The sequence below is a fragment of the Ambystoma mexicanum genome, chromosome 7p (assembly GCF_040938575.1).
Source record: "Ambystoma mexicanum isolate Mex_15411 chromosome 7p, UKY_AmexF1_1, whole genome shotgun sequence".
NCBI lineage: Eukaryota > Metazoa > Chordata > Amphibia > Caudata > Ambystomatidae > Ambystoma > Ambystoma mexicanum.
This window is the reverse complement of record NC_090939.1, coordinates 860,052,917-860,076,598: the sequence shown is the minus strand read 5'-3', so window position 1 is coordinate 860,076,598 and position 23,682 is coordinate 860,052,917. Positions and strand designations below refer to the sequence as shown.

Sequence of the window (23,682 nt, the reverse complement as noted above, 5' to 3'; positions counted from 1 at the left end):
CTGCTACAAGATCCATCCTTAATGGCAGAGGCGTCTACACCATCCACCAGCACACATTCGTTAAAATAAAAGTATGGAGGCATAAGCCTCAGCAACTCTAGGTTTCCAGGATCCCATGGAAACTAAAACTACCTCAGATCATATCCCACATGGTAAGGCATCTGAGGCTAAGGATGCCCCTGTGAGTAGGTCTGCCTCCTCATAAGCAAGTGTCAGATTCACAGAGTATATATAACCCCTCCCCACCCATGACCTTACCCTTAACCCTGGGGTCCCCTTTCACATGGTCACTTGCTCCACAAGATCCACTAGACCTTTGTATATAGGGAGGTTTATAGTGTATTTCATTCTTGGGATAGTTAGTCCCATTACCTTTTCCATGTTCATGTGGATAATTCCCTCTATCAAACTTTTTGTGGGCCTTATGGTAAGAAGATGGAATACGTTCCTTACCTGTAACTCTAGTTCTCCAGCATTGGTATCTTTCATAGATTCACATGCTGTGAATATTCCCAGTCATCAGGCTGGGAATCATCGGTAACGGAGCAGTTTAAACTTAAACTGAAAATTGTCACCTTTGTGCTCTACCATAGTAATTGTGGGTCATACTGCTCACAGCCAATAGGAACACCTCCCTTAACTCCTCCCCTGTTGGCCATATTCAGATCTGGCAGCGCATGTGAGTGGCAGTAAGATTTAAAAGACGAGCCATGCGGGGTAGGTGGGAGAGTCGCATGTGAATCTATGAAAGATACCAATGCTGGAGAACCAGAGTTACAGGTGGCCCTTTCATAGATTCACGTACTGTGAATAAATTACAAAGCAGTATTACAATAACCATGGGCGGAGGCAAGCTCCCAGCATAACTTAACACTGGAGACTTACCAACCTCCAGCAAAAAAGTTCAGCAGAACAGACTGGCTGACTTTCGACTCTTCTGCTGAATCTCTGTCGACACAGTAGAACCTGGTGAACGTATGCCTCAATCTCCAGGTGGCTGCATAGCAGATGTCAAGGAGCAAAATTACGGGGAGGAAAGCAGTGGTTGCAGCCATTGCTCTGGTAAGGTGAGCTCCCGGCCTGCCAGCTTGTTGATGGCACAATGCGATGCAGGCAGCAATCCATCTTGCGATGGAGGACTTTGAGAGAGCCTTCCGGGGCCCAGAAGATCCAAATGAGAAACAGTTGATATGTTGTACAGAATTACTTGATACGTGCCACATAGTATTTGAGGGCTCGCACCACATCCAGCATGTGCAGCGTTCACTCTGCTGGAGAAGTTGGTGTGCCCAAGACTATGGAAAAAAACACCTGCTGATTTAGATGGAAAGCAGATGGCACCTTCGGCACAAAGGTCGGGTTAGTGCGTAGAACAGCCTTGTCCTTGTGAAACGTCAAATAGGGCGGTTTTGCAGAATAAAACACCTTGATTTAACCCACTCGCCTGGCCGAAGTTATGGCCACCAAGAAAGCAGTTTTCCAGGAAAGAGTTTCAATAGATGCTTGGTGTATGGGCTCAAACAGCGGTTTCATTGAGCTCCCATGCCGTCGCTGGGCGACGGACAGCTGGAAAAGACAAACAGCCCATGCAAAAAATCACCAGCCAGTGGAACCACAGGGATGGCTCCCGTGCAGCACAGTTGTACCTGGAGATCGCAACTGGGTGCACCTTCATGGAAGTATGCATTCAGCTAGGGACAACAGATAGGGCAACAGATCCTTTGGCCGGATGGTCCGAGGTCTCAAGTCACTGGTTTCTGCACCATACTTGAAAATGTTTCCACTTGGCTCTTATAGCATTTCAAGGTGGACATGCAGAAGACAAATCAAATGTGGAAAACCACGCTGCTTGTCCTACAGTTGCTAAAAGTTAATTCATGTTTGGCAAAGGATGCTGGTCCACCCATATATTGCCATTCAAAGTCTACACATCCTGAGACCAACATACACCTTGCATGCCAAAACTACTTGGCACAACCATTCAAAGGATTCAATCGCCTCTATTATACCTGCACCCATGAGTTTGACCAATTCACTTTTCAATCCTGCTCTTGCCAGCACTGGTACTCTCCTGACTTTATGGCCCTTTGGCATAGCCCCTCTTTTCAACACTATCTTATGGGAAAAACCAACCAACATACCCAAGTTGTCTGAGAAAAACAGTTGGAAATGTATCCTTTAAATACTCATCGGTCACACCATCTCCCGTCTGCACTTGCTCTCTCTCCTCCACACGTAGTACATGAATCGCCTTTCCTGGACGTATTTCCATTTCTAGAGGGGCGTGCTCATCCCCAACCCAAGACACGTTCACCCTTTACTGTCACGTACAGCTTTCCTTTGGTGGTACAGCCCTTGAATTCTATTGGCACCCATTAAAAACCTAGAACGTTTATGGGCACCTGGCCATATGCATAGGGGTTCATTTCAGAAGGCTCGAGAACAGATCGCTCCTTCCGTTAACTTCTAGTATATGATTCCAGAGACGACAGTGTACTCCAATCCGAAATCTATATTTCCATATCTACACCATTTATGGCGATTACACACCATGCCCCCTTTTTGAGTGCTCCACTAACTTGCACTAGCGCACCCTCGCGTGCACCTTCACTCGCATATCCTACAACTCCATCTGCACCCCCATCACCATCCACCATTCTCACGCTTTTCCTTCAGCACCCGTTCAGCACATTCTGGCAAAATGTCCCCTGACACTACATTTTCTACACTCTGTGTTCCAGGCGGGGCAGTCCTTGGCACCTGTGGAGTGACCGGGTCATCCACATTTTCTGCAGAACTGTCTGTTCATAGGACCCAGCGGTCCTCGATAGTTCCCGATAGCATTCTCTCCTCTGTCAACTCTCCTCTTTGTTTCTGCACTATTTCTCCTTGGTATGATGGCTTGTACTTATTCTCCTAGACCAGTCTTATCGCTTTGTCTGTTACAACAATTACACAAACTCGTGATTCTTCTATGGCTCTGGCAATTTCAATGACCTTTTCCAGGGGAGGGTCCCCGTCGATCCATAGTCTATCCCTTACTTTGCCATTACTTGTTTTCATCATCACTTGGTCCCTCATGTACTCCTCCAGTACACCAGTGAACTTGCAGGGTGAAATCAGAGTAAGTAGTGCTTTAACATACCAGTAAATAGACTCTCCTACTCCTTGCGCCCTTGAGAAGAAATTCTCCCAGTACCACATTAGTCCTTTCAACTTAACATGAGACCAGTCGCCTCACCTGCTAAGACTGTAGCAAGGCTACTCAGTCATGTGTTACCAGCGACAGTTTGAAATATTTTGTTAGAATTCTTGCCCCCAAACTAAAGGTTGCTTTTTTTTAACCCTTCCCCAGGGGGGGCTTCAACAGTAACCCTGCCCAACAATCAACAACCATGGTACTTTTAAGGTTTTGATAGCCATTTTATGAGTCTCACCCACACATGTGGAGTAAGGTGTCTAGCAGACACTCATCCAGTCTAACCTGGAATCCATTCGAACCAAGAAGCTTTCTAAATTCAGTGAAGAGCCTTGACAGGCAGACCCGCCATTTTGGCTGTGCCTCAATGCACAAATAAAGAAAAGGCCACAAACAAAATGGCTGAGGTATAGGTCTTTAGAAATACCTTGGTAACCATACTGCCTCCATGTAGCGACATTTAGTTACTTAATGAAGTTAAAAAGGCAACTGAATGGTGTATCCAAAAACAAAAATGTACAGCTGCAACCAGCCTATTCCAACACTTTTGGGGAGAAAAAACACAGCCAGAGACTAAATTGGGTGCGGAGGGAGCACCTCTGGCCTGGTAGCTAAGGCAGCACATCAACAAAAAAAAAAAAAAAGGTTGCAGCTGCACATGTGCTTCAGCCCCCAGTAGCAAGAAAATGTAAACCTTGGGAGCATATTGTTTTAAAGTACCTGAATTATACCATGTCCTTGGGCAAAAACCTCTATGCTTTCAGCCTTCATTGCAGTATTTTCTAAAGCTCTTCTGATCGAATGAACAGTATAAGGTACACCATTAGCTTTCAGACCTGAAAATGAAAAAAAAGGATGTTATCACATGAAGACAGGACAGAAACAGTGCATAATTATAAACAAAAGACTAAGTTGAAATGATGAAAGCTGGCCTCGTCTCTCAAGTTGTAAAACGAAAGCGAGACATTTTGTGTTGCATATATTCCTATACAATAACCAACCAAACCAAGAATGCTTGCTGGATGGGGAATGGTCTGCAGCATTAAGGGGGAAAATTGCTTCACTAAGAACATGACTACTCAATTAAGTCCATTAAAAAGAACCAGCAAGCCTAATTCATCAGTCGATAATTGTAGGCGGAGTGCATTAAACCATGTTTAAAACCCTCTTAGAAAGGCACATTAAAATTAAATCTAAATGTTACAAATGAAAGAGCCTAACCAAATCTACAAGTACGTTTGCAAGTATATCGTGGCAGTCAAGGGTCCACTAGGCAGAGAGGCATGGAGAGCAGAGCGGTTGTGAGAATGAGTGTGAGAAAAGGTGTGCAAGCAAGACTCAATGTGGAGTTTTTTGTGTGAGCTAGTGCGTTTTCACTCACCAGCACATGGGTAATGCAGTAGAGACCTGAGTCTTTAGTTACCATCCTTTTATAGGCCTCTATGGGCCTTTCCCGATGGCTGGATGGGTCAGCACTCAGGACAACCTTTGTTGAACAGGTCTTCCAGGACATCTGTTGGGGCAGAATTCCATTTTTGAGGGATCTGCAGTCTCATTTTATGAGACCCCTAAACCTGTTTTTTACCCATTGGTTTTCTTGGCTCTTTGACCTCGTTTTTGCTCTCTGAGGATTTTCTACTGAAGTTCCCCTACCACTGCGATCCTTTTTGATGTGCTGTTCTATGGAAGACCAAATGACTGCTAGGATAGGGGTTCTGATAATAAATAGTCTATGGATCTGTCACATTTTCTGCTCTTAAAGGGGCAATGAGTGAAGTTTGAGGGAACTTTTTGGAGGAGAGTGCTGGGACCGCAACCTGGTGTCCCGGCACCTGTCTTAAGGTATGAGTTCGGCCTGGTGTCAATGGAAGCCTTGGTGGATTAGAAACATTTGAACTCTATTTGAAAGAGCTATTTGGCAAAAGAGGGATCATTTGTTAAGTGGCTTAGAGGCAAGCTCCCCGGCAGGCCTCATAATGGTTGATCCACTGCCAGGACATACTAACCAGGGTTGACTCTACTGTTCCATATTTGCTAATGTACCCAATGAAGGTAAAAAAAAAAAAAAAATACAAAAAAATAAATGTTATTGGAGGTAGACTGGATTGATGCAATAGACCTCGTCAGGAAGTATCATCTGTTTAGAGAAATACTCCTGGATGCCAGGCCTTATAATTCTTTGCCTTATTACTTGATGAAATGCCGAGGACACCACTTGCGCTCAGTGTTTGCGCCTTTTAAATGGGCTCCCTATCAATGAAAATTTGGGTGCACATGGGGGGGTATAGCACATAAATTCAGGTGCTGCAGATGGAGGAGAATTCCATAGAAACAATACAGCACCTTCTTTTGCAGTGCAGTAAACTGACAACGGCCCATAAGACTTCTTCCCTGAACCTCCTAAAGTTTTTCAAGGAAGTTGACTTGGGATGGGACTGGCAACGTACAAATCTTTTATAAATGGTTCTTGGCCGCCATACACACCATGAAAGAGCTTTTGGTCCTTAGAGTATTATGCAGAGGGTTCTGTTACTAATGTGTAAAATTAGGTTTCCTTATTGTACAGGAGAAGTCTTATGTTTTTGTCTGTTCCTTTTTCTTTAAAAGCTTTTATGAATTTTAATGTACATTTTCTTTCATGTGATTTCGTGTGTATTTTCTGAAACAAAGTTCATTGTGATGTGAACTATAACAGATTAAAAAAATAAAAATAAATTAGGGGTGCTTTATAAGTACCTAATTTTTACACAGGTCATTTTATCACCCTACACATGTTGTGAAGTGAATTGAGGGCATCTAATTTAGTGTGGGATTCTACAAGTACTCATCTGGCTTTATCCCATAACAGCGACTCCACTTATAGACTGTCCGTTTTATTCCTACGGGAAGTTTCCGCAATTTTAAAACCCTTCCTAAAGTGACTATAAGGGTACTTACTGACATTTTCCGTGGGTTGTGTGAGAAATCAGGTGTCTCACCCGCTAGTCCCCAGGGATCTGTTTCCAGGAGGCCAGGACATGGCCATCGCTTTTGGATCCAGTTCGCTGGGTTGGACCAGTGCAGCAGGATCACCTGAAGGAGGGGTCTTCAGGGAGTGGGACACCGGATGGTGAGACGCAGTATCTCCTTCCATGTAACACCATTTCCCCATCCTACCAGGTAGGATATGATATTTTATTTGTATCACGCTCATATACAAGTGTTTCCCACCCTTGCTTCATCACGCTCTGAAACAAGGGAGGACAAAACAACGATCTTACTAGGCCCAGTGACATTGAGAATGCTGAAGTGCAGGGGAGATGTAATGGGGAAAGTGCAAGGGAGAGGGTAAAAAGGGAAAGTGCTGAGCAAGGAATAACAACAAATGGTAGTGCAGCCCCACTTCTGGGGGGAAGGAGAGGAAAGTAAGAATACCATTGAAGAGGTGCAGTTGGTAGTGTGACTTCTTAGAGACGTCAGATGTGAGGAGAAAAGGAGTGTGGCGTTGAAGATGACCCCAAGGTTCTTAGCCTCCCAAGTGGGAGCAGGGAGAGGGCCAAGGGAGGCCAGCCAGAGAGTGACATTATCCTCGTGCCAAAGAAGCCAGAGTGTGCTTTGCTCGAGTGAACCGCCTTGTCCCATGCTGAAAACGTGGGCATAAGGAACTCAAACACCTGCACCCCCTTTCCCGACATGAACACTTTCTCATGGACAGCTCACTGTGTGAAAACTGCCAGAGCCGTATACCAGACATGTCCCAATACAATGTTCAGGCAAGGTCAGGCTATTACTGATTATACACACCTGACTTCCATCACACTTCCCCCACACTGATAAAAGGCAGAGCACGAAAGCACACAAGGAAGCAGCATTTCCAAGATGGCAGTTTAATACGAGGAGAGACGGCGAGACCAGAAAGGGTTGCAAGGAGGAAAGTGCCCTTGGCCTTTTCAGACAGTTACTTTCATGAACCTTGGAAAATAAGAAACCTAAGACCTGGGACTAAAGCTTAAGAAACATGCATTGGGTGTTGGAGGTACCAAGGCTCTCCCGCGTTGATAACCAAGGCAGGGAGGAGCGTTTGCCGCTGTGGTACTGTTCTCGGCTCCTACAACAAAGCAGCACCAGCATAGATTGCACAGCTGGTGAGTCGGAGCGACTGATACCAGACAAACCTGTGTTAAAACCAAGGTTACAAGCGGCAACAATGTATGAAGAAAATTAAAGAGAACAGTGTGTGAAAAGTATGCGACGAACGACGCAAATATAATTGAACTTTGGAGGCCAAGAAACATACCGTAGACAGGGGTCCAGCGCCACGTGGGTGCTCATTTGAAGGTCTCTGTTAGGTATCAAACTGGTTGGCAACTGTGAAAAGGCAATTTTGAGATCAGTGGTCCTGCAACAAGTCAAGGTAAACCCTGTGCACAATCGAAAGTCTCTGATAGTTTAATGCCAAATGAAATTGGTCCGAGCACGGCTGAGGGAGACTAATTTTGTAAGAGGAAGGATCTGAGCCCGGCTGAGGGGGATCTGGGGTGAACCGCGAATCACCCGAGAAAGAATGTTCTCTGAGCATTGTAAAAAGGGGGATCTGAGCCCGGCTGAGGGGAATTCAGGGTATATCACCTGAATTGAGTACTTATAAGAGGAAAGTAAGTGTTTTGTTTCGGTATATCATGCCCTCTGAATCAAGAGACTTGAAATAAAGGGACTTGGGCACAGAAGGCCCCGATGCTGGTAATGGCAATGCAAATGTATCCTTGTGCCGAAGAAGCCAGAGTGTGTGCTTTGCTCTGGTGGATCGCCTTGTCCCATGCTGAAAACGTGGGGAAGGGAGGCCAACGGCCTGAACATCCTGACATATCATTTTGTGAACACTTTTTTCATTAACACTCCACAACATTATTTGAATTTAGCGGTAAGGATTGGCAATCGTTTTTTTATATGCCCTTTTATACAGATGACTCTCCTACAAAGAGGTGACCCAGAACTCTGAAGACCATGAACGCATTGTTGCAGCCAATCAGTCTTCAAATGTCCTTGTGAAGCACTGCTCCTTTACGGATCTCCAGTAGGTGTTCATGAATGCTCCGAGCCACCTTGAACTGGTGCCCACCACCAGTCTCAACCCCTGCCCAAGTATCCTGCCCTTGAGGCTTTGGAAGTGTCCCGGAACCATACTGTGGGCTAACCGCTTCCTCGTCGGCTAACTCGCTGCATCAGTCATCTCGAGTTCGGGCTTGGTAGCCCCTAGACATGCAGAACAAGAGGCCTCCTCCTACAATTTCCACACTCCAACGCATAAAGAGGCCTTGCAATGCCAGCATCTTTGTTTCTGCCATGAGGAACAACTTGTGCCATTTTTTCGAAGTGGCCATCACTGATCATTGCCTGCTCCGTGTTCTGGGGTTCTGAGGTAGTCCACAATGTGGTGGTCCTTACTTCATCGCTCCTGGGTTTTCCAGATGTGCGAGACCCAGTAACTAGAACCCCCAACAAGTTGAAGCTAAATTCCAGACACCAAAAGTGACCTCTGCACTGCGACCCAAAGATCCCTTTTTTCTTCCAACACTTATTTAAAGACAACAGGCTTTTGCAAACGATCACAATAAAAGTACAAAGAAACTGATAATGTCAGAATACATGTGCATAGGACCATACCATTTTTTATTTGTAGTATTTAGTTTGAAAAACAAACATTTACAACACAACAAAAACACATAGACAATTAATATCACACTAACATACTACATAATAGGTAATTCTACAAATTAAAAATGTCAATATAAAATAGATTGGTGACTTTTGTACGACCTTTGTATAATTAGCGATGTACAAGTCTAATTAAATACATGTAAGTAATCCATCAATTCTTTATAACTCCTGAATAGCAACTAACACAATACAACAAGTTTTAAAATAAAATAATTGTTTTAAAAACCATTAAAATCACCTTCGTTATATATGAAAAAATCCTAATAAATATATGAATGCATCAAGAGGTTGGTCATCATTATTGGTGAAGCATTATGTTCAACTGATTTCAGTACAAGAAACTATTGAACAAAGATTCATTGTAGTTTGTACATAACTAAAATTAGCCAGAGGTCAAAGGCTGAAGAGTTCACGTCACTGAACTCTGAGTTCGTTAACCTTGAGCCTCATCAATTTTGAATAATACTCTTGTAAATGCCACAATTAGACGCATGTTATCAACCCATAGACATCTTTCCCAAAAGAAAAATCGGGATATATACGTCGCCTAAGGATGGTAAATGCGCAGAAGCTTACATCTATCTGCTTCAAAGTATGGACAGTAGACCACAAGATGTTTAAATGTTTCATCCTGGTCCCTATTTACACAGAAGAGACAATGCCTCTCGGTGTGGTCAGTTGATGGTTTATACCAATTTACGATGCGTTCTAGAGTATGAAATTGGTTTAGCTTAAATCTAAGGTAAACTGTTTTGGCTTTTTCACTGGGGAATTTCGCTATGTACGCGAATGCAACTCTCTTTCTTGAAAACAATGCGTACACAGAAGAACAAGTTACTTACCAACTGTAACGTTCTTTTGATTGGATGTTACTCCCACGTATTCCGCATCTTATGATAATCTTATCCCAGTTTCAGCTGCTTCGGAAAATTCTCACCAAGGGGCTCTGTGTTCGAGACTGCGGAGTCAAAGTCCCTCGAGGGCCGACGCCAACGTCATCCGCTGTATAAAGGTCTCAAGCAGCAGCCGTAAACTCAGTTCTGTTTTTACGGTATTCATGGTCGCATCAGTTGATCAGGCTTAAAGTCTTCAGTGCAACTGGCGTAAACTGTATGGAGGGGTAAGATGGGAGGGTCGATGAGGAATACGTGGGAGGAACATCCAATCGAAAGAACGTTACAGTTGGTAAGTAACTTGTTCTTTGAATGGATTGTGTCCTCCCACATATTCCTCATATTATGATAGACTCCCATTGCAGTGGTCATTTTGGAGGTGGGAGTATTAGACATTTTAACTATGGACTGAATGAAGGACAGCTTTTGCAAATAGTCCTCCTTGGTATGAAGTAGAGTCCAAGCAGTAATGCTTTACAAAAGGTGTGCATTGACGACCAGGTGGCCCTTGCACAAATATCCTGCACCGGAACACCCCTCTGAAGGTCCGTGGAAGTTGCCATGCCTCTGGTTGAATTAGCCCTTAATCCATCCGGAGGCTCTTTCTCAGCTAGTTTATAGCATTCAGAGATTGCTAGAATTATCCATCAGGATAGAGTTTGTTTAGATTTGTGTCCAGTATATCCAACAAATAGTTGGTCACATTGTCAGAGATTTGCCAAACTGGAAATATAGAAACTGAGAGCCCTTTTTGGGTTCAGTCTATGTCACCTTTCCTCTTCCTTACTAGCGTGAGCTGGGGGATAAAAGAAAGGCAAGACAATCTTTTGTGACGTATGAAAATCAGACACTATTTTAGGCAAGAAAGATGGCTTGACTTTTCAAATAACCTTGTCCCTATGGAAAACGGTGTGAGGAGGCTTACAAGACAGTGCCTGCAACTCACTTACCCTGCGGGCTGATGTTATAGCCACTAACAGAATTGTTTTAAGAGTGAGCAGTCTTAATGGACAAGGCTAATTGAAAATGTAAAAGAGGTGTCTGTGGGGGAACGACACATTTCAGACCACTCAATGGTTATGACTAAACTGAGGTTATCCGCGGAGAGGCGGGGATCTAGTAGATGGAGGTTGAAATCTTGTGTTTTAAATAATAAAGATGCTACCGATGCATTAATGGGTTTTATACCAAATTTCTTTGAGGTGAATGTTGGCACGGCAGACGATATGGTGGTGTGGGATGCTTTCAAGGCTTCAGTTAGAGGGGAACTGATGAACTGGACTGCGAGAATGCGTAAGGTGGGAGAAGCCAGATTGTAAATCTCCCAATTCTTTTTCAAGCTCTTCCAAAGAAATTATGCTTTCTCAAGAGAGGAAAATATTAAGCTTAGGATATTGGATGTTAAGGAATTACTGAAAAATGAAGCGAGCTCCCAAGTTGAGAGGGGATTGTATTATATGAAGCAAAAGTACTGAGAGCAAGGGCATAAGGCAGAGAAGTTATTGGCAAATAGATTGAAGAGTTATTCAGAGAGGGTGTATATTCAAAAAATTGTTGATGAATCTGGAAATATGGGGATTAAGAAAGATAAAATTGGTGAATGTTTTCGTTCATTTTATGCTAAATTGTATACGGAACATATTGCTCCGCAAAGAGATGATTTTGATAGGTTTTTTGGGAAAATTGTCCTTCCAGTACTTTCTGAAGGTAGATGTTGTATGAAAGCCCCGATTACCATCCTAGAGGTTTTGTCGTTAATTGAGGGAATGAATAAAGGTAAATCTCCAGGGTTGGATGGTTTGACGGTGGAATTTTATCAAAAATATGGGGAAGTGTTGCACCGGTTTTATGTGAGTTATATAACTGTTTTTTGAAGGAGGGGAGGTTATGTGATTCAATGAAGGAGGCAATCATCACAGTGATCCCGAAACCTGGAAAGGATGCGACTAAGTGCAGTAATTATCGGCCTATCTCCTTGCTTAATGTAGACCTAAAAATCTTTACCAAAACACTGACAGTGAGGCTTAAATATATGGGTGAGTTAGTAGTTCGATCTCAGACAGGATTCATGGAGAGAAGGTATGGATTAAACATTTTGAGTTTGCCAGACACAGAAATAAAGGATATTTTGTTCTTTTTAGACGCAGAGAAGACCTTTGATAGGGTGAATTGGAGTTTCCTGAATTATACACTGTTGAAATTAGGTTTTGGTCCTTTCTTTATTAAAGCTATTCAAGCTCTTCAGAATGGCATATCAGCAAGGGTGTGGGTGAATGAGGGGTTTTCTATGCCATTTCCGTTGTTTAGAGGCACACGCCAGGGTTGCCCTTTGTCGCCACTTATTTAATTTGGTATTGTGGCCTTTGTTAGCGTATATATGCCAGATGAGGTGCATCAGAGGGTTTGCTGTTGGAGATATGGAAGTTAAAGCTCTGGCTTATGCGGATGGTGTTGTGGTCATCTTGGATGATCCTGTTGTAGGGGGTCATATTGAAGGAGGTCTTTGAGGAAGTGGGTAAATTATCTGGGTATCGGATCAATTGGGATAAAACAGTATTTCCTGTGAGGGCTTCGAATGGATGTGAGAATCTGCTGGGGTGGCATTGTAAATGGGAATATTCTAGTGTCAAATATTTGGGCATCTATATTACTCAAGATTTTAGAAAGTTAGAAAATTATAACGTGGATAAAATCATTGAGGTTCTTAGGCAGAATATTATGAGATGGGGACGTGTCAATCCAACTCTTTGGGGTAAAATTAATGCTATTAAAATGATTTTGTTGCCAAAGGTTCTGTATGTTGTTCAATCTCTGCCTGTGCATTTTACAAAGGGAGCATTCGCACATATAGACAGATTGTTTCAGGATTTTTTGTGGGGATTTGGAAGAGGGCCAAGGTTCCCCGGAATATTATGGTGCGGAAAGTAAAAGACAGGGGTTTTGGGTACCCGGTGCAAAAAAATTATGATAGTGGTTTTTTGTTAAAGAAAGTGTCTGATTACACTGGTGTAGTTCTGGACCACCACAGCACCTGTGCTGTGGTGGGAACAAATTGAGAAGCAGCGTTGTTTGCCTTATGATATGAAATTTTTTTTTTTGGAAAGTAGCCTAAGAAGGTAAGTGTTTGAAGTCAGTATTGGCTACTAAAGAAGCTTTGTTGTCGTGGATAGTGTGAAGTGGGCAAGGTCTATATCTTTATGAAGAGGCTTGCCTTTGGCATAATCCTGGTCTGCAGTTTAATAAGAAAGTACTGAATTGGAAAAGTTGGGTTCAGAGCAGCGTTTTAACCATTAGTGATGTGTGGAGTGCTGCAGGGGTAGTACCTTTTGCAAGCTTAGTTGAGAAATTTGGGTTAAGGAACAGGGAATTAAGAAGTTATGATATTTTAGTAACTCTACTATCAGAACTGAGAGAAATGTTGGGGGCTCCATTTTTGAAGAAGCCAGAGAATTTTTATATTTGGGAAATTGGACTTCAAAAAGTGTCTACTTTTATGCAGAGTATGCAACCTGATGGGCATTGGTTAGATTTATGGGACAAACTGAGATTGTCATGGACAGAGGAGTTGGGTAGAGAACTTATGCCAAGGTAATGGGAAAAGATTTGGAGAGTGCCGACGACTGCCAAAGTGGATTTGCAATTACGCTATATACGTCAAAGGATATTGGGCAGAATATATTGGACCCCAGAACGTATGTGTAAATTGGGATTAGTTGGTAATGATCGGTGTTGGGGTTGTGAAAGAGTGGCGAGTTTTTGGAGAGACGTTGTTGATAGAGTCGACCAAATTTGGGACATTGTTTACCCACGCAATCCCTTAGCGGTCATCTTATTATTGTATAGTGGTGGACGGGATGCGAGTTAGGGGATATCGTGTGGGGTAATCAAAGTTTTGTTAGTGGCAGCTAAACAAGTGTTGAGGGTCTGGAAGACACAGAAGAAACCGATGGTGGAGGAATGGATTTTAGATGTTAGAATTTTATCCAGATTTGAGAAAACTATGTAAACAAAACAAGGAAACCCTTTATGAAGAAATGGGGGAGCTTTATTGACCTTTATGGACGATGATAGATTAGGTTCTGGAGTGGAGTGCATTGGTCTATATTCAAGTAACAAATATATGGGGATGGGGTTTGTGTTGGTGTGGTCCTACTTGTCTGTTGTCACTTGTTTGGTGCATCTGGCTTTGTTTTAGGTTAGTCTTAAGTTTAATGTGGTGGAATACAGAGTTATGGTTAGGAATTCTGTTTTATTTGTCTTCCACTGTTATGTATTTTGCAATTCAATGACCTATAACTCTTATTGTATCTTGTCGTAAATAAGAAATAAAAAGTGTTTAAAAAAAAAGAAGAATGTAAAGGATCAAAAGGAGCACACATGAGAAATGTTAAGACTAGATTTAAATACCAGATGGGCACCTCACAGGTGTTGGAGGGTATACATTTGTCAACCCTTTCAAGAATTGAATGGTTAAAGGCATTTTAAAATAGGACACCTCTTCCGAGGAGCGCTTAAAGATGGATAGCGCTGCCAAGTAACCTTTAAATCGTTCAAACTTGGAGCCCCAAATTGGCTAAGTGTAAGGGAAAAGAAAGTACTGTTGGAGTATTACAAAGAAATGGATCCACATTCTTATCCCTGCACAAGTTACTGAACTTGTTCCAACGACACCGACACAGGGATTTTGTTTCTGGCCTTCTCGCCAAAAGCAATATCTCCATTACATCATCCGGGAGGTCCCAATCCTTATATCTCAGCCTCTCAGAAACCATGCATGAAGGCCGAGTTTCGAACGCTGATGCTGAACCCGACCTTCCTCTTGCGAGAGAAGATCCTCCCTTTGTGTAAGACATATTGGGGGGCAGATGGACATGTCCAGAAGGTCCGGCACCACGTCCTCCTGGCCCAAACCGGGGCAATTAGGATCATGGTTTTCCTGAACTTTCTCAACCTTCTGATTACGTGAGGAATCACGAGGACTGGAGGAAACACGTAAAGAAGTGGAAATACCCAGTCCACTACAAACACGTACCCTAGAGCTCCTCTTGAGGGAAATTCCCTTGAGCAACTTCCGGTTGTCCCCGGTCGCAAACAGATCCACTTGAGGGGTTCCCCAAAGGGCAAAGATCTCTTGAAGGACTTCCTGAGCTAGTTCCCATTCGTGGGAGACTGCTCTGCCTGCTCAGAGCGTCTGACGCCGTGTTTAGCTATCCGGCGAAGTGAATTGCCGATAGAGAGATTCCTTCTTGCATTGCCCATAACCAGAGCTGCATTGCCTCTCTGCACAGTGGAAGTGATCCTATGCCTCCACTTTTGTTGAGGTAGTACATGGCCACTGTGTTGTCCATCATTATCAGGACATTCTTTCCCTGTACAGAAGGCAGAAAAGCCTTCAGCACTGGTCTGATTGCTCTCAGCTCCAAAAGGTTGATGTGTAGTTTGGACTCCGATGGAGACCAACGATCTGATTATCAGATCTTTGGTGTGGGCTCCCCACAGCATGAATGAAGCGTCCGTCACTACAGTTATCTCCGGCCATGGTTGCCAAAATGTTTCCCCCCTCAAGGATATTCTCCTTGCATGTCTACCATAGGAGATCTTGAGCCACTTTGGTCGGGACTTGTAGAAGATCGGACATCTCCCCTGAAAACTGGGACTATTGAGAGTGCCCACTGAAGGGATCTCATCCAGAAAAATGCCGGATGCCATGAGGCCTAGCAACCTTAGAATGTCGGTAGATGTTGGGCATTTTGAAATTTCATTACCATCTGCAGAATGTGGTGAGCTCTCTCCTCGGGAAGCGAGGCTTTCCCTGAGGAAGTGTCCAGGATCGCATTTGTGACTTCTTGTAATTGAGGGAGAAGCCCAGACTGTGTAAGAAGTGGCAGGTAAAGCCCAGATGTTCCTGGGCTCGTTCGGATGAACTCGCCCCGATTAGCCAATCATCCAGAAAAGGGTAGACATGAATCCCCCTTCTTCTGATAATCGCTGCCACCACCGCCATCAGTTTGGTGAAAACACTCAGGGCGGAGGACAGCCCAAATGGTAGAACCAGAAACTGATAATGTCAACCACCAATTGCGAACCTCAGGTACTTTCTGTGCTTGAGATGGATTGGCATATGAAAGTAAGCATCCTGAAGGTCCAATGAAACCAGCCAGTCCTGAAGCTGAAAAGCCTGAAGGATCTGAGAAAGGGTCACCATCTTGAACTTGTCCTTCCTGAGGAACTTGTTCAAGCTTCTCAAGTCCAAGATGGGTCTCAATCCTCCATCCTTTTTGGGGATGAGCAAATAGGTGGTGTACCAGCCCTTGTTCCTCTCCGCTACAGGTACTTGTTCCATTGCACCTTTCACTAGCAGGGTTAAAATCTCCTGCACAAGGAGCGGGTCTGGAATTTTTACAGAGTTGGCTCCCGGTGGATGATCTTGAGGTCTTCGATGAAAAGGAAGACAGTAACCATGCGTCACTATCTCTAGTGCCCAGGTATCTGACGTAATAGCCCGCCATTTGTCCAGATACCGAGTGATTCTGCCTCCCATCGGGGTTTTGTGGATTAAGACCTCAAAGTGGCTTTGCAGCAGTGGCTGAGGAGGTAGTAGTTGCTGCTGTGGCTGATTTAGAACCTCTCCCTTTTCCACCACAAATAGGTTTTCTCTGTTGGCCTCTGTGACTGGCCTACCCCCTCCCTTTTCCAAAAGAGGAATAAAAGCGAAAGGGGCGACTCTTCCTGGAAGATGAGCCTGCATAAGAGTGTTGTTGAGGTTGCCTTAGAGCGGCGCTGAGTGATGTTGCTGCTGCTTTCGAGGTCTGCAGCTTTTCCTGGCTCTCGTCCGCCTTGCTGCCAAACAACCTCAAGCCATCAAAGGGCATATTAAGTAATCTAGACTGCACATCAGGTGCAAAACCAGATTTTCTTAGCCATGCGAATCTGCGCAAGACTGCTAGATGCCATGGACCTGCTTATACTTTCCGCAGTGTCCAATCCTGACTGAAGGCATTCCTCCATAGCCTCTTTACCATCCTTCACTATACCCAGAAAACCATCCCATTCCTCACCTTGCGGGATGCCTTCAGCCGCTGATGACGTGCAGTCCCACAGGTTTAAGTAAATCTTACTAATGTGCAAGTGACATTAGTCGATTCCAGGGCCATGCAGCCCGAAGTAAAAGCTTTCCGGGCCCAAGCATCAACTTTATCGTCCCGGTCTGGTGGTATTGATGGGTAAGCTGATTGCCTAGGGGAGGTTGCAGCTTGAACCACTAGACTTTCAGGAGATGGATAAATATTCTGGATCTGATAAAGCTGGCCTATATTTTGGAACCAGTTTCTTATTTACCGCTGCAATTGAATCAGGAGTATTCGAATTTATCATTACCCTTTTTTGCAGTGCTTTGTGAAATGGAAGAATGTTAAGATGGATTTCTGAACTCTGTCCTGGAGGGGCAGAGGTTCAGAAGGCCAGCCTAGTTTCTTGGAACAGGGTAACCTCTGGACAATCCAGACCAATCAGGGTAGCGATGGAAGACTAGGTCTCAAGAGGGGTGAGGGTGACTGAAAGCCCGCAATGTGCACACAAAGCAAGGACGCTTACAAATTACTCCAGACAGGTGGTATATTAAAAATATAGACACATTTATTACAAGGCCTTTGTAACATCGACCATAGTAAAGAATCATGGTAAAATTCCAATAAACCAACACATCACAAGCAATACAATATATATACAACACCAAGGGGTCTAAAGAGTTAGAAGCACGAAATATGCAGACCACCTAGATGAGGAAGAAAACAGGCAGTGCAAGTAATCCTTAGACCCAGTTCGACATCACAGGCCACCTAACTAGAAGGAAGTCCGAGCCCTACAAAGAGTGGAGCCCTGTGCTCAAAAGTACCTGCACACGTGGGTGCCAATGGGCAAAGGAGAGTCTCTTCAGGGAGATCGGGCAGTTCAGAGAGGTGAACAAAACGATGATCAGTTACCCGCTACTCAAGCGCGGCCTCCACTTGTGGGCAGAAGCAGGGCGCGAGTGCGGAAAAGGGTTGCCGTTTACGACAGCGTTGGAGAGCCACAGGCTCCTGCGGGAGGGCGACCGGTTAGGGTATTGACTACTCTCCGGTCCCCGATGCAGGCAGACCCAGGCTTCTCCGGTTCCGTTTCAGTACTGGCAGGTTCAGATGCGATCAGCAGGATGTCTCGACGCCGTGTAGATTCCGCGACAGCAGGAGTCAGAGTCAAGGGTGTCCCACATGCAGCGAACACGCACAGGTTTGTTACCACAGCAGGGCAACTCGGCAACCGCAGGTATTCTGGACCCAGGGCACACGTCTCACTTCAGACCTGGGAATGCCAAGTGTACGAATCGTGTGAGAGTGCCGAGGACACGGGTTTAGCAGTAAGCCAGACGGCGGTGACAGAGCAAGGTTCCTGTGTAGGCTGGTCAGTCCACTGGATGGCCCAGGGACGCTTCCGAAGGCTTACTTACAGGATTTGGTGAAGATGCCGAGAATAGTTGTTCCCACTATTCTAAAGGGTCGAAGCGCCAGTACAGGCCTTCTCGTTCGATCAGAGGCAGATGGGTCTCACAGGACAACAGCAGTGCAGGGTGCCAAACCTTCAGCGGGTCACCAGCGGTTCCTTGACTCAGCTTCTTAGTTGCAGGATACTTGGCTCCTTATCCTTCATTCGTGAGAACTCAGGAGATCGACATGGTAGTGGTGTTTCCAGCCTCCTCTTATCCAGAGTTCCCTTCGCGCCAAAATGGAGAGGACCAAATAGGAGATCTGCTCACAAAACACTCACAACATACGAGGACCTATCACGGACCACGGTGGTCCCAGGCATTCAAGATACTCTAGACTCTCTGGCACCCAGGATGTGTATAGGGAACAGACATCCCAGCCCACATCCTGGAGGCACACACAAGGCATGCAGAAGCCATGCAAAAGCGTTGTGTTTCGTGGGAAAGTGCATGACCAAATAAGGACTGCCCCAGGTCGGCTCGACCTGGGGGAAGGTGAAGGGGCAAGACGGTCAGCGGACAGGACAAAGAACCTCGTGGCATGGCCATTTTGGAGGCCAGGCCACCCATTTGGGCCAAATGCGGGAAGCGCAGTTAACATGGCAAAAAGGGGTTCAAAACACAAAGAAACGATAGCTGCCACCAGTCCCGTCTGTGACACACTTTCACATTTCATGATAAGTCCAGCAAGAATTTGTAGGGCCATTGGAATGACTAGAGACCCAAGAGCGCGGTAATGTAAGTTATGGTGCACTCGTGTTTCATGTTGCTCAAAAGCTGCAACATGAGGAAAGGACTAAGGGAAACAAAGTCTCCCGGTACTGATTGTCTTAAGGGCATGTCAGTTTCCCCGTAAGAATGGAGCGAAAGCCCATAGGAGTGCGGCGTAAGGCTGCGCTTCTCCGGCAAAGTCTAGATCAGGGTGTAAAACAACAGCAAAAAGTTTGGGGGTTGTCACATGGAAGGAAAATTACCTACAATGATGAAATCTTTCCTAACAAAGAACAGGATCTTTTAAGGGACCCTCACTCAGCATGTCAGTCATGTCATCCTGGTCAAAATCCAGGGAAGCTGCTTTCCAACCCATAAAATCAATGACCCTTCCCATAAGATTCCTATAACTGGGATCAGCATGATCTGTAGGATCTGGCCTTTCAAAATCCACTTCAGGTGAAGCCACTGGCATTTTGTAGACAGTTATAAAGGTCTGTTATCTTAGACTGTGGGTCCACTAGTTCATCAGGAACCTCTCTGGCTCCAAATCTAACTCCAGCTGGAGTGCCATCCTCTTCAGAGGAATGTTCTTCATATATAGACATGGATTACAAAAATTCCTGTCTAGGTTGATGGTGGAAAGTCTTTTTAGGCATAAAAGGTGGAATTTGCCTAGGCATAGACAATGGCGTCGACTTGGGTCTTGGTATCAAAGAAGGCCTCGATAAAGGCGTTGAAGGCATCAATAGGGTAGACGCTGGCTTCGATGCTGTCGAAGAAGGCTTCGATACCGCTAAAGGTGTCGACGTCATTTTCGTCAGTGGTCTCGATGCTATGGTTGTCAATGGTGTTGAGTCTTGGTTTCGACGTCGATTCCACTAGCCCCGATTTATGCAACAGGGCTGTGCACGGCTTCGGGGAACTTTCCCTTGAAGACACTCTCGACTCTTTCAACCCTTGCGCGTTGAGATCTTGATTTTCCTCTGTCACTTTTAGAGTGAGTAGAGGCATGATCACCACGCTGCAACTTCGAGGGGGTCTGGGCCGCTTTCTCGAATATCTTAAGCATCGAAGCCCTGAAGGCCTCCCATTTTTCTGAGGAATCGTGCTTAGACGGGTAAGTTACTCTTCTCTCAGAAGAGGAGGAGGAAGACGACCCATGATGTCGCTTTTTTGACTTTTTAGTCAAGGAGAAGGAAGATTTCCTCAAGCAACTTTCTGATCTCAACCTCCTCGACTTGTGACAAGATTTTCTACCGGATTCATCCAAATCCTTCTGTCTTTTCGAAGGCTTCTATTTCTCCTCCCCCACCGTCAGTTTACCTCTGCGTTCCCCAAGAGCCTTATTTGACATGGCCTGATAGGATGTGCGCTCATCAACCCGATGGTCTGGGCTGAGGCACCAGAGGCAATTCCGATGGGGGTCGGTTATAGACATCTTCCTGCCACACTTCAGAATTTTTGTTAACCCTCTCTTGGGTGTGGAGGGAGTTGAAGACGAGGAAATGGTCAAAGAATTTTCTTTTTTAACAGATCTTAAGTGTTACATTTTTATTTTCACAACAACAAATAAGAACAAAAACCTTAGTAATCCATTAAACACGCACATATTCAATCAAAGTCAAAACATTGTAACCAATTCATCACAAACAAATTCTAAATATCATATACAAGAAGAAGAATAAGGTGGATGAAGGAAAAAAGAAAAAGAAAAAGAAAAGGAAAAAGAAAATATAGGAGCCAAGGACAAGAAATTCTTGATGCGCCATTCGTAACACGAAACAGTTGCGTTGGAAAAACGGAACTGAGGTAACGGGCGCTGCTCGAGCCCTTTATACAGCGGATGACGTCGACGTCTGACGGCGGCCCTCTAGGGACTTCGACTCTGCGGTCTGGAACACAGCACCCCCTGGTGAAAATTGTTTTCTGAAGCAGCTGAAGCTGGGATACGATTATCATAAAATGAGGAATATGTGGGAGGACACAATCCATTTGAATACGTTTTATATGCATTGGTCTCAATGGTGGTAATCCAATCCAGCTCGTAAAGTTTACGTTTGACGTTAGGTAAACCCAACATAAGATCCTCAATTGACAAGTTAATTTTCGCCAATGTTTTATTCATTTGGTCAACAAATTCTACCATGAACGGTAGATTTCCACCTCTCACGAGATCATGGAGATCTTGAAAAAGAGTTGCGCGGTGGAACCAACATTTTAGCATATCTGGCTAGTTTGCACCATGTTTATCTTGAAGCAAGAGAAGAAAGCCCCAATTCATGCCAGATTATACCGCAGATGCCAAACCCAATGTTTGTTTCCACATCTGAGCCTTTAGACTGTTTAAAGTATCGTCCAAATCCAGGAGGCAGGTGTCCAAGCCGAAAAATAGAATTGGTTCTACCTTCTTTAAATAAAAGTCTACGACCAGCAACAGAGAACTTATAATATTTCCTGAAGACTATTCTCATCACTGAGGAAAGTGACCGATCTTCTATTTTGAGACAATTATACCATGATTTAATGGATTTGGAGTCGGACAATGTGTAGCCAAGATAGCGTAGAGCATTCAGACGCTCAATTCTTGCGCCGACTATGTTCCAGTAATAAGATTTAATCCGTTTTTTATTACTGAAAATAATGATCTTTGATTTCACAGACTTGGCCTTCAAATTGTGCTTGGTCGCATATTTGTGAAATTTATTTAGCTTATTTTGGAGGCCATACGGTGTCCTGTGCAGCAATATAATATCGTCGGCAAAACACATCCATGAAATTTGATCCTGCCAAGTCTCACCAGATACATGGATGGCTCTAGCCACAGTTTGTCCAGATCACATTTATAAATTTAACATAGTTGCAGCGATGTTACACCCCTGTTTATCTCCCATAATGGTGGTGATAAGAGGGGTGAGCACACTATCTTGGAAGGTCGTATTGGAGCGCAACATTGCAATCAATTGCACAAGCCTTTGTGAAAATCCCAAAGACAGTAACTTAGTAACTTTGACCATAGCACCTCTGACTACTGTATCAAATGCGCAAAACAAATCTAAAGCCGCAATGTATATAGGACCAGAGTTGGTTTGTTTTGACTTAGCGAGATGGGCGACTATGGTGGCGTTTAGCAATGTCCTCATTGCTTTCTGAAAACCCACCTGATACTATGAGTAAATGTTATTCTCATATAAAAAGTTTTCAAGATGTTTCAAAAGTAAAATGGTGAACACCTTGGCTGCCGCATCCATTAAGGATATAGGGCAAAAATGAGCAGGGTCGTGAGGGCCCCCTTTTTTATAAATCGGGATATAGCGTTTTGCCAAGATGCTGGAATAATATTAGACCGCAAAACATTGTCAAATTTGGTGAACAATAGGACCGCACAAAGGTGAGGATCTGATTTAATAAAACACAATGGTATCCCGTCCGGCCCTGCCGCTTTAGAAGTTTTTAAACTCTGAATAGCCCAAATTATATCCTCCAGAGAAAATGTAAGCTGCTTGGTACAATTTAACTGAAGAATCCCTGAATCATAGGCCTGAAAGCGCTGAGGTAATTTGAACTTTACACCAATTTACGATTGCCAACTATTTGATGAAATAGAAGCAGCTAAATCGCTTTGCCTGGAGTGATGTTTTCCACTAGGAATTGACCAGATGCTACAGGTGTCATTTTTTTACGAAGGAAATACATCATCCGTTGATTATGCTGGAGATGTATCTGGAATTTAATAACTCATTTGATTCTAATATTTTTGCAGAATCCGGTGTTTTGCTACAAAATAACTTGTTTTACCCAAGTTCAATTTAATTAGTGACCTTGGGCTATGATTCTTTTCTCATTTATAACGAGCTACGGTAGCACTGTAAGGGCGACAATGAGGGTTATGCAGTTTTTTTTTGAGCCGAGCATAAGTTGGTGCAAATGGGTTTTAATGACCAAGTTGTTCCACTCTTCCCTTAAAGAGGCCTTACATGACAACTCTCCAGGAGTCCCTATTAACCAAATATGATAGTTCCTGACATAACATTTCACCGAAGTCAGCAGACGATCAGACTGTACTAATCCCAAAGTTGGATCACATACAAGAGGATCCTTTGTGTAATGAACACAGAGAAGGATAGGTGAGTGGTTGCTAAAATGGGATTCCAAGATTATGCCAGATTCTACAATTCCTAGTAAACCAATTGATGCAAAGAAATAAATCGATGTATGAAATTGAATTGCCCCTTGACCAAGTCCCAAGGTGCGATCCATTCCTAAACTTCACCAAGTGTATGTTCCAGTCGAGTACATAGCAAACCCAGCGTTCGCCCCTCCTTGCAGAAGACCAGTGACGATTTTGCTCTGGACTGACGTTATAAAATGAAGTGGGTCTTATACACACAGAGTTAAAATTACCACCTATAATAATGTGATATTCCGGATTGTTAAGGGCCTCTTCAAGGACTGTATCTAAAAGATTGAAAAAGTCATCCAGAGATAATTTGGCAGGATTGTAATACATGCGGATCAATAACAATGTGGTCAAGGGATCAGCAATATGTGAATATTTTATCGCTAGTATTTCCTTAGAGCATGATACCACACAAGATTTGTGATTAACTGAATTAACTAAAATAGCTACCCCTCCTGAGGGATGACCAGAAGTGCCTAGC

At 44.1% G+C, this 23,682-nt stretch overlaps 1 protein-coding gene across 2 annotated transcripts in view; it reads right to left on the bottom strand.

Annotated features, from left to right (window-relative positions):
* Positions 1 to 23,682, bottom strand: part of TPP2 (tripeptidyl peptidase 2) — a 1,218,153-nt gene that overhangs the window by 775,918 nt on the left and 418,553 nt on the right. For both annotated transcript variants that reach the window (XM_069637049.1, XM_069637048.1), the window contains exon 12: positions 3,920 to 4,035. In XM_069637049.1, the coding sequence (XP_069493150.1) occupies positions 3,920 to 4,035 (116 nt within the window). The remainder of the gene's footprint in view (positions 1 to 3,919; positions 4,036 to 23,682) is intronic.